At 33.4% G+C, this 12,526-nt stretch overlaps 1 protein-coding gene across 1 annotated transcript; it reads left to right on the forward strand.

Annotated features, from left to right (window-relative positions):
* Positions 1-1,193: 1,193 nt before the first annotated feature.
* On the forward strand, positions 1,194-3,695 carry LOC128994185 (uncharacterized). The gene has a single exon (XM_054418556.1). It carries the CDS (start codon positions 1,194-1,196, stop codon positions 3,693-3,695), a length of 2,502 nt encoding a protein of 833 aa, XP_054274531.1.
* Positions 3,696-12,526: the final 8,831 nt, after the last annotated feature.

Genomic DNA, 12,526 nt, shown 5'->3' on the forward strand with positions numbered 1-12,526 from the left:
TTGTGAACATTTTTATTTGTTTATCTTTGGATGATTTTTATTGATTCTTGTAGTCATGGAGAAATCAATATTTACCAGAGTTGGATTGTTCTGATGTATAAAAAAATGTTAGTTTGTTAAAGCATTAAATATCTTAATTATTTTTTTAATTTGCATGTTGATTTAATTACAAGCTATTTCGGCATAATGTCAGGTACTGGTGTTAAGTTCTCAGACTTGATTAAGCAGTATGATGGAAGTGGTGATTTTAGTGAGTGGTTAAAGAAACTAGAATTGGTATGTAAGCTCCAAAAGGTGAAAGACTTGCAGACAGTTCTCCCCCTATTTTTGGCTGGAGGAGCATTTTCTGTATATGACGGGCTAGCAGAAAATGTAAAGAGTAACTATGAGGCTCTCACCAATGCATTGCTGCAGGCCTTTTCTGCGAACTGTTTTCAGGCTTATGCAGAATTTACAGCTAGGCGTCTACTTCCCGGTGAGTCACTAGATGTATATGCTTCTGATTTGAAGAGATTGGCAAAATTGGTGGACCCTTTTGTATCTGATGAGTGGATTAAGAGCGCAGTTGTACATGGCTTGCCAGAAGATACTCAAACCCAGTTGAAAGCTGCGTGTTCTCTTCAAAGCATGGAGTTGTCGGATGTAATGACAAGAGCTAGGAATCTGTTGGGCAGTGAGTCAAACTTTGGGGCGGTTGCACAGGCTAATGCCAAAGTTTTCAAAGTTGGTAAACAGTGGTCTAAAAAATGCTTTGTTTGTGAGAGGGAAGGCCACGTAGCACGTTCGTGTCCCCATCTAAATCGTGAGTCAAAAGTAACCTGTTACCGGTGTGGGGAGGTAGGACATTATGCCTCAAAATGTTCACAAATTCCAAAAAACGAGTGAATGGGGCTGCCTTATGTTGCGCGGGTGGCCCAATTTCTTCAGCGCAACTCCCTACATTAACAATAAGTGTGTCGGGTTTTAAATGCTGTGCCTTGCTGGACTCAGGTTGTTCAAGGAGCATTGTGTCACCTAGTTTAGTGAAATATGGAGTAGAACTGAAGCCAGTAAGTCAAAGGATTATAATGATGAATGGAGAATCAGTTGAGTGTAACATGACATGTATGTTACAAGTTTTGATAAGAGGTGTTCCGCTCAAACTGAGTTGCTTGGTTGCCAGTGTATTGCCAAGGTATCAGATGCTTCTAGGGATGGATGCAGTGACTGCAATGGGAGGTGTCACTATTGATGGAGATGGCACTATTACGTTCAGGGACGTTGATATCGGAGCGATGGCTGAGGCCAAGAAGGAGTTGTGCGTGAAGGAAACCTCGGAGAATGGCAACGATGAGATCGCTATTAATGATTGTGACTTTAATGCGAAATTTGTTGATGGAAAATGGACCGTTGAATGGAATTGGAAAGATGGCGGTAAAACACCTAAGATAAATAACCAAGTACCTTCATACTCAATTTCAAAAGAGGCAAGGGAGGCGTTTGACGCTGAAGTGCATGATTGGATAAGAGACGGTTGGCTCCAGCCTTATGACGGGGAGTTTGATGGCTTAATTCCTTTAATGGCGGTCGTGCAACATAACAAGGACAAAGTGCGACCTGTAATGGATTACAGGGAATTAAATCAGTATGTTTCAAGCCATACAGCAGAAAGTGAGGTTTGTGGGGAAAAGCTAAGGATGTGGAGAAAGCTAGGAGAACATGTGAGCACTATCGACCTTCGTAAGGCATATCTCCAAATCCATATTGCTCCTCATTTATGGAAATTCCAAGTGGTCCGATTTAAGGATAAGAATTATTGTCTAACACGACTCGGGTTTGGTCTAAATGTCGCACCGAAGATAATGAGCAAAATTGTTAATAAAGTTCTGTCAATGGACCCAATAGTCCGAAGTGCTACGGACTCTTATGTTGACGACATAGTGGTGAATGAGAACATTGTTGGCGGTGATGTAGTAAAGAAGTTGTTGGAAAAATATGGGCTGTCAGCGAAACCAGTGGAGCCACTTGATGGAAGTAGGGTTTTGGGGCTTAACGTCTCAAAAAGAGATGGCAAGTTGATGTGGACCAGAGACAACAAGATAAAAGCTTTGGATAAAATTGAGACCAAGAGGGATGTGTACTCCTTGTGTGGGCAGTTAATCGGACATTTCCCGGTGGCTGGTTGGCTTCGACCAGCATGCAGTTTTCTTAAGAGGCAATTGACAGATTTGAAATGGGACGATGTGGTGGGCAACCGAATCAAGATAATGTTAGGAGATATAATGGAAAGCGTAAAAGAAAAGGATCCTGTGTTTGGAAAATGGGCAGTGTCATCTAGTGACAAAGGAACTGTGTGGTGTGATGCTAGCAGCTTGGCGATCGGTATTTGCATTGAAATTGATGGTGAAATAGTTGAGGACGCGTCTTGGCTAAGGAAAGAAGATGATTCGGCGCATATTAACTTAGCTGAGTTAGAGGCTTTGTTGAAAGGAGTGAACTTAGCTTTGAAATGGAATTTGAAGGAGTTATACTTGGTCACAGATTCGGCCACCGTTTATGCTTGGGTAACATCCATATTAACAGGAGACCGACGTATTAAAACACATGGGATGGGTGAAGCTCTTGTAAGAAGACGGTTGGGTTTGTTAAAAGACCTCATATCAGAATGTGGCCTTAAGGTGAGGATGGATCTGGTTAAATCGCAATTTAACAAAGCAGATCGCCTGACGAGAGTTCCTAAAAAGTGGTTGGCAAGAGAGGAGGAAAAGACCAGTATTGCAATGATGGGTGAAGAAGAGGAGGAAAAGACCAGTATTGCAATGATGGGTGAAGAAGAGGATGAGGATAAACAAAAGTTGGTCAAAAGAATCCATGGTCTGCATCACTTTGGTGTTAATCGAACTCTTTTCACAGTTAGGCGTTGTTACCCAGCCGTTGAGTTTAGTAAACAGGACGTTGACTGCGTAGTCAAATCATGCAAAGAATGTTTATCTGTTGATCCATCCCCCATCAAATGGAAGCCGGGGCACTTGGATTGCGACAAGAATTGGCACAGGCTTGCGATTGATGTGACTCATTATGGGTCATATAAATTTCTTACAATTATAGATTGTGGTCCAAGTCGGTTTTGCATTTGGCGACGGATCCCAAGTGAGACTAAAGAACAGGTAGTAAAAATCTTACTTGAACTGTTTTCAGAACGAGGTCCACCCCAAGAACTATTAATGGACAATAGTGCAACATTCAGATGTGAACAAATTGAACAACTGTGTGAGGAATGGGGGGTTATCCGTCGTTTTAGGTGTGTGAACCGTCCGTCCGGCAATGGAATCGTTGAACGAAACCATAGAACGATAAAGAGAATGGCAACAAGAACCAGAAGAAGTGTTCAAGAAATTGTATATTGGTATAATCTAACACCAAAAGAAGATTTGAATGAAGAGTCGACACCAAGCTCTAGATTGTTCTGCTACAGGTGGAGGTGTAAGGGCGAACCTGTAAATTGTGACGAGCAACTAAGAACTGAGTTTTCACCTGATGAACCTGTGTTTGTCAAGCCTAAAAATTCCTTATGTACTACGAGATGGAAGCCTGGTGTGGTCTCACGGCAGCTCTCACAAACCAGCGTAGAGGTTGATGGTATGCCACACCATATTGCTGATGTTCGTCGTGCTGGTGTTGACACCACGGGGGCGTGTGCTTGTGATATAAATTAGTCATCAGCTGTTTGATATTGTGAACATTTTTATTTGTTTATCTTTGGATGATTTTTATTGATTCTTGTAGTCATGGAGAAATCAATATTTACCAGAGTTGGATTGTTCTGATGTATAAAAAAATGTTAGTTTGTTAAAGCATTAAATATCTTAATTATTTTTTTAATTTGCATGTTGATTTAATTACATTGTCCATTACATTAGGCCTAGTGAAAAACTAATTGTCTTTTCTAGATACATTGAAATGTCAGACATCAATCCTGCAATTCCTGCAATTTCCTGGTTGCAATTCCTGGTTGCAATTTCCTGTTTCCTGCAATTGGTGTACTTATACATTATAAAAAGAAATACAGTAACGTCTCAAGCCTTTTGGAACAATATGAAAGTTATTCCTCAGCTACCAGCACTAAAAAATCTCTCAAAAGTGGAAAATTGGTCGTTAACACGTATAGTACCTTTGGAAAATATTATATGAAAGATTGGTTCAGCTAAAAGTGGTGTAAGTCGTGTAGGGGGTTTTGTTTGCTCAAGATATAGCCTAGTCGAAATTACAATTCATCTTCCTCTAGGACTTTCCGAAGCAGGCATAATAGTATTGATATGTTATAGTAACTGGGTAGAGAATATTAATAAACATTCCACATCCGCAAATGATATATGTATATGAAAGATTGGTTCAGCTAAAAGTGGTGCAAGCCATGTAGGTGGTTTTGTTTGATCAAGATATAGCCTAGTCGAAATTGCAAATCATCTTCCTCTAGGACTTTCCGAAGCAGGCATAATAGTATTGATATGATATAGTAACTGGGTAGAGAATATCAATAAACATTCCACATCTGCAAATGCATGTTTAGTAATTAAAATATTCAACACTTTTAAGACAATTGATTGACGATTATGCACTGTCACACTTCTTAGGTCGTGTAAGGAATAATTGCATTTAATTTATATTTAGACCTGTTTTACGAATGCTTTGGTTTTCACAATACACCTTTATTTGCCAATATCATACAGCTATTCACTGAAACATATATGTTTTTGTAAGTCAGAATATTCAATACTAAAAACAGAATTACTGTATACACAAATCAGGTCAAACGTTAAAATACATTTTTTATAGTAACCAAAACAAAATGCATTTTTCTCAATGTAATTCATTTAGGCTCCATAGCAAGAAATAATTTATTGATCAATATGAAGCAACTGTTTTATGAAAAATTGTCTGTAGTTTCATTTAAATGGTTTCAACTAACAGCTGTAGGAATGTTATTACTATTTATTGCCTTCTCTGCACAAATGTAAACAATCCGCACAAATGTAAACAAAATAAATGTTGAATATTTAAGGTTTTCAGAATTTTTCACCGAAACAAATATTATACTTAAACATAATATATAAGGTACCAAATAGAAACTCTCCTGGTTATTTTGGTGGTGGAACCACACTGATCGGTAAAAGAATCACAGAGAAATTGGTGAACATACATAGAAAAAAAAAAAAAACATCGCCACAAACAAATTGAGAACCTCCTCCTTTTGTTGGTAGTGGGGAAGTCGGTTAAAAAGGTTCCACATAGAGATGGATTCAATAAGTATTGACTAATATACGATACTTTAATTTTACTAAAAAAATTTAAATTCACTAAACAACATTAAACCATTGACGTTTTTATGAACTTCTTATATAAATCCTGTTTTTTTGGGGTTTTTTATTATTATGTCTATTTAGAACAAGGATTTATTGTAAATAAATTATTACTTTAATTTATTTTCTAGTTATGTTGCTGGTTTGAATAGTAAATAAAGGATAATATGAAGGAGGTAATATAAATTCTTGGAAAATACTTTTAAACTGTGTTGTTAATAACTATTTCGGGGTTTTTCCTAAGTCAACACTTGATTACCTTTAATTTAGAACTAATTTCTTTGTTTTACAGTTCAATGGAAGCCTGAATGATGCTTGAGTTGTAAAGGTAAAAAACTAACATAAAAAAGAGTTCCTCAATTTATATAAACATAGGATGATATATTAAAATAAATACCTTAACAAAAAACATACCCCTCGGGGTGCTGATCAATTGTATGGAAAAAAACCAACAACCCAAAAATAAAAGATTCAACATCATTCTTTCACGAAGAAAATTTAATGGTTTCTTGGTATTTTTTCGGCTAGGTTAGTCATTTAGCTGTATGTGTTGATTTTTTTATCATTAAGAATCAATTCTAACAACTACCTATTAATGGTTAATTTAGTAATAGTTATTTCAAACGTTGTGTAGCATGTTCATTTGGTCAATGATCTTGAATTGTAGAAAATCTGTATAAATAATAAAGAAATAAAATTAAACACCACTAGGCTAAACCTAGCCAGAGTATGACATCCATAATGTAATTTGGGTACTTACGTATTATACGGAGGCTACTTATTTTACAGCGCGCTGCGGCGGTTAGGTTAGGTTGGGTTATCATAAGTTTTTATGACTCATCTCGTATAGTTCGATTCATAACGAAACTAGGAAAGTTCTACAAACATATTTATGATAACCCAACTTAACCCAACCGCCGCAGCGCGCTGTAAAATTAGTGGCCTCCGTATAATACGTAAGAACCGTAATTTGTTTTAATAAATACATAACCGTTATCTATTTACAAAGTTTTGTCAACTATTAATACAATTATTGAAATATTAAATACAATTCAAGCTGAACCCCTAATCCGTTAAAACAAGTCTATTTTCACTAAACCCATTGAATATCATAAATTTAAGGACTTTTTCTATTGCCTTTTATACGTTAAACGTCACTCACTATTAAATGAACATTTCTGCAGTACTTTAAAGTTGTAAGTACACGTCCGGCAACCTTGCGCCAGTTAAACTGACATTATAGTGAGCAAAAACTCACGTAGTGAATAAATGAGTCACGTATTGCCGTAGAATATGTCTCAAGATGGCGATAAAGGTTTACTTCATGTCTCTCAATTCCCAATAGTTCTTACACTCATAAAACTGTAAAAAATAGTTTTTTTATATAAATATAATTCTCAGAGTATACATACACATAGTCGGAGCATTCAAACAGTTGTTTTTATTTAAAAGTAAGTAGGCCTAACATAAGTAAGTAATATACAGTATAATATACGAATAACAATATTATTATAAAAAGTTGCTACTAAGTAACAATGAAAGGTTTCTTATTTCTGCACGTAGCACTTATAATAGTAGGATTTTAGTGTGAAAAAATTAAATGTTTCAGATATATTCCGCTTCAACGTACTTAATGAATAATTGGGCTGCAAAGAAAAGTATGAATTTTACAAAATGTTTAAAAGTAATTGGATCCAACAAACTATTGGTTCATAGACCTAAAGACCTGGATGAGTATTACACAATTAAAGGGTTTTCCTGTTTCATGTTTTCCGAAAATATTCGATATGAAAACTAAGCTGCAAAATAAGTCTAAATAAAGATAAAGTCAAAGATAAGTCTAAATTTAACAATATGTTTAAAAACTATTCGGTTTAAACCTACTCAACTACTTCGTGCAGTTCATGGAACTTTTAGGACCCGTATGAATGTTAGGTGTTCATAGGGGTTTCCTATCTCATATTCTCAGAAGTAATCTATATTAAAATTAAGCTACATTATAAACTTATCCAAATAATGTATTTCAATATTAGAGTTAACTTTTAAACTAAGCAATTCATTTAATCTTATCGGTCTAAAATCCTTTAAAATGTAATGTGAGTGAAAAATATAATACCTTTCGCTTTTAATGCACTTAAGATGTCTCTATCAAATTTAACGTAAAAGGATTGACATTCACGTGAGGTTAGCCTCTACGTGCGCTTTTCTAAACCAACAATTTTACTGTCGCAAAGCTTCCATGGTATAAACTATTATTGGATGAACTCGAGTTTTGTATCGCGTCTTTTATGATTGTCAGAACTAATAAAGTGTGATTGAAAAGTCCCGGGACCGTGTTTTATATTTCTTACTTCTACAGATAAAGTAATGAGACTTGGTTTATCATTAATAGCCATAAATGTCCACTCTTTTAGGCTATTATCCCTTAAGAGCCCACGAGAACTCAGATCAGGTAGAGCTTGGTATCAAATTAAAAGCTTAGTTAGTAAAACACATTGGTGCAAACCTGAATTCAAACAGACAACCGAGTCAAACAACAACTGTCGTCTTTGATTCTGGTACATAACCAACAGGCTCAGTTATACAACCAGCTCAGTAAAATAAACACAATAAAATGAGTTATATTATTTTGTAATTGTGTTTTATTATTTTAATAAGGGAGTTTTGTGAAGTACGTAATTTAACACCTAATCCGTATTTGTTTACGTCGGCAAATTTACATGTACAGTATTTAGAACTGCATCAGTGTCTGGGTCTCTCTAATCCTCATACCCAAATTAGCATTTACTAACCATGTGTCACTTGTTTAAATAGAGTAGTAGTTTTGAAATCGGTAAGCCTGCTATAATAACTTTTTAACGATAATTTGGGGACAACACTAATTACAAATTCCCTAACATTATTATTGTATTCTAAAAAAAAACATTGAATTGCTCTGTTTTCATAAAACCATCGTGTGTAAATAAAAAAAAACATATAATTCTGTTAATTAAAGAGATATTGTAGACATTTAAAAATACAATATTGCACGGTTTATTGTATTTTTAAATGCAAATTAAGAACATTTTTAAAAGCTTATGATACCATAAAAAGATCCAAACTCTGGGAAACAATGCAGAAAATTTGAATTCCCGACAAACTGATTAATTTGACAAATATGTGTGTTGAGGGTTCCAAAAGTAAAGTTAAGATAGAAAATGAATACTCAGAAACCTTCCAAACCCATTCAGGGGTTAGACGAGGGGATGGACTTTCACCAATTATTTTCAATATTGCAATAGAAGAACGCTTAAAAAGCACTAAACATATCGAAGCTGGAATAAACCTCGGATCTATAGTAAACACACTTGCTTTTGCGGATGATGTTGCATTAGTTGCAGAATCAAAAGAGGACCTAGGTAAGCTTACTGAGATTATTATAAGGGAAGCAAATAAGATTGGACTTAAAATAAGTGAAGAGAAGTCGAAATATCTGAAAGTCGGAATAACCCAAATTGAAGGAGCTGAACCTTTTAGGGTCAATAACCATAATTTTTAAAGGGTAAACGAATTTAAATACCTTGGAGTCTCCGTTTACTGGAATAACGAAAGAGGAACAGAAATAGAAAAGAGACTGATTGCAGCAACCAAATGTTTCTGGGGCGTATCAAAAATATTTAGTTCAAAAATACTATCCAAAAACAGAAAATTAAGAATCTATAAAACTTTAATTCAACCAGTCCTTTTATATGGTTCAGAAACCTGGACATAACTAAAAATCATGAAAACAAACTTATCATTTTTTTTACAAAATTTTGAGGAAGATTTTCGGACCTATAAATGAAGAAGGTATGTGGCGAATAAGAAAAACCGAGAGCTCCGAGAACTGTACAAAGAACCGGACATTGTAGCCATAGTGAAGAGTAGACGACTGAGATGGGCAGGCCATGTAGAAAGAAGGGAAGAGAAAGTATGCTCAAGAAGATCGCCAATGGACAATTACGAGGCACTCGCCCGCTAGGAAGACCGAAGTTGAGATGGAGAGACCAAGTCCAGAAAGACCTACACCTAGAGTGGGGGCATCTCTTGACATGGCGGCAGATAGGCAGCAGTCGAGGCAACTTGTTGGCGAGGCCAAAAACCTTCTTAGGTTTGAGTGGCCAAGGAGGTAAGGTAAGGTAAATTAAGAATATACAAGTTTCAATAAACTTTTTGTCAATCTCTATACTAAATAAGCTGTAGTTAAATTAATGTAAAGATCAAAATAAAACTTCAAAAGAAATAATGCTAAGCTCCTTTTAGAATCATATTATTTGTTTTTGAAACATTGAAGTAATGATTTTATGATATTTGCAATGAACCCTTAAAAATACGGATATTTAATTACTTTATTACAAAATATACTACTTAATTATTTTTCCTTTATTTAAATATATTATTACCCTTAGAATAGTTGGAATTATAATTTATGTGGTTTCATAGCACGTTTAGGCTATTTTAATTTTTATTAACATCATACAGTCAAAACGAGCGAACAATTGCATTTAAAATTGTGAAGGGAATCTGTAAATAGATCTAAATAGATTTATATTGGCCTTATTTAATTTACCACTACATTAACATAAACTTTGTATAAATCTTCAACAACATTAATCCAAACTATTTAAAACCCAATTAAAAATCATTATTAAAAATCTACATAATATTTTACATATTTAGATGAATAACTGTATTTTTTTTAATAAAACTTTATTTTTTTCTACAACATTACATTACTCACATTGCAAGTAAAAGATAATAATTGAAGTGGAAACTGACAGCTAGGTTAAAGAGATTAAAAAGATGCGTCTTAAAAATATAAATAAAATGTAGCGAGATTAAAAATTGAAGACAGACGATAACCTTCAGTTTCTTATTTTAGAATTACGTTGTTTGTTTCTTCCTAGAAGTATATCTATTTTGTTCTTGGTTTAGCTGGAAGCATGTTTGAGCTTTTCTCAGATATTTCGAAATTTGTTATGTTTTTCCTGGAACAACGAAAACATTATACCTTACAACATTTAGTATTAGCTTTATTAAGATCTTGTTTTGAGGATTAAGTTTATTGCTCTTATAAAGTGTATAGAATATTTATTTCCAACTAACCTTGTCCAAATTATGTATTTGTCTTTATACTATTTATATTATTAATCCAGGGGCTGACTAACTATATAATCAAGCCTTATATTAGACTAATATTTACAACACTACTTTATTATAATTTTTATAATCAACAAATATATGAGTAATTAGTATATAATAGTAATTAGTCTTGTTTAAATACATGATTATTAGCTCAACATTATGTAGTTGATATATTTCATTTTGTGTAAATACATAATACAGCAAAAGAGAATAATTAGTAAAAAAAATAATAACGTTGACTATATAAAAAAAAAAGTAGTTTCCAATATATTTTGGTAATTGCAAGCTAAAACAATTAAACATTATCACGGACTTTTTTTTCATCTTGATTGGTATATCACTACCACTATCACAATACACCATCACTGAAATAAAAGTAAATATTTACAGCTAACAAAGAAATTGTTAACAGTTTATATTATGCCATAAAAACACATTATATGTTTTCATTCATTAAACATTCGAAATTAGGTTATGGAAAATATAGTTATAAACGTCTAATTATAATGTGTGGATAACGTAGTTGTTTTATTTTGGAAAACTTAAAATGTATCATGGAACTTAAAATTTGTTGTATTTAGACCGTAAAGCACAAAGGTGTTGATAATTTTACAAGCCACACAAGTTAACTAATTTACCTACATTTTTATTAAAGAATTCAAAATACTTCGGATAGCCTATTTAACAAGGATCCCTTTTTTAAGTAAACTATTTCTTAAGTGTTTCTTTTTTACTTGTTGGTTGTAACCAATGTGACGGCTCTATGGATCTTGATATCCAATGGCTTTTGGTGTTTTACACACAGTTCTTTTTTAAGTAAATCGAGAATTTTACATGGAGTAAGAAAGAGTTAATAAAAATCAAGAACGTGTAGTGAACATTTAAGAGTTGATTTCTTAATATCGTAATAATGATACAAACAATTTAACAAAAGATTTAGGGAACTAATATTCAAATTATCAAGAGCGTTAATGATAATTTGATATTATGTAACAACGAACAAAATTTCAGTTAAGAATCGAAATTGTGATACACATATAAAATAATTACAACTTAATTAAAATATAAAACTAATTAAAATATTTGGTGGAATATCTTACTTTTACTAACTTATTTTCTTAGTCAAAATATTTAAATTTGTTCCATTTCCCACGTATCACATAGACTCTCAATCTTTTGCTGGAGTGATATTAAAAATAAGGGGAGGCAGGTACAGCATATACAAAAATTTTATTGCAATATTTAAATCTTTATTATTAATATTATTTTGATTCAATTATTTAATTCTATAGAACTTTAATTTTTTCGCTATTTAAATTACAAAAAGATTGTTGTGATATTTAATACGTTGACAAAAGTGTATATTGACATCTATGAGGGTTATATTAAGTTATAAGATCAGTTCAGATTAACTGACTGTCTCGGTGATAAATGGAATCTGTTAATGGACAGTCAGGGTAAAAACCAACAGAGCAAATGTGGTGTGTAAGTTATTTCAGTGCCTTGATGAAGGATTTCATTAATAAAATACGGCCAATTCATCATACATTTTTAAAACTCAACTTTTCTTCTTATGTATATGTTTTTAAACAATTTGGAGCTGCTAATGTAACTTTAACTTTGCAAAAAATATAAATTTTGTAAAATCGATTTCAAGAAATGGTGCACCTTCTAAAAGGTTGAAAAGTATTTTGGAATTATGAAGATTCAGTGTTCAAGGGTAGTGAATATTTTAAAAGTCTCTTTGCTTTAAAGAATTAGAATGGCTTATGTTGATTTCACTAACCGACAACCATGTAAGGACATGAATCATTGTTGTATCTGCATTGCTGAATAAACTTCTAGGCTGAGTAGTCCCTTGGTCTTGTTTGAATGAAATTGATGGGTTTTGTATTTTCAACACAGTAGTTTATTCGGTTATGTTTAGCAAAAGAGATGTAAGTAGTTCCCCCGAGCTCAAAACAATCACTGCTGTATGTTTAAAATTTTACAAATAAATCTAATAGTTTACTTCCTTTTCCGCA

Source organism: Macrosteles quadrilineatus, unplaced genomic scaffold (genome assembly GCF_028750875.1).
Source record: "Macrosteles quadrilineatus isolate MER2022 unplaced genomic scaffold, UCM_ALF_1.0 Scaffold_5__1_contigs__length_97177068, whole genome shotgun sequence".
NCBI classification, from domain to species: domain Eukaryota; kingdom Metazoa; phylum Arthropoda; class Insecta; order Hemiptera; family Cicadellidae; genus Macrosteles; species Macrosteles quadrilineatus.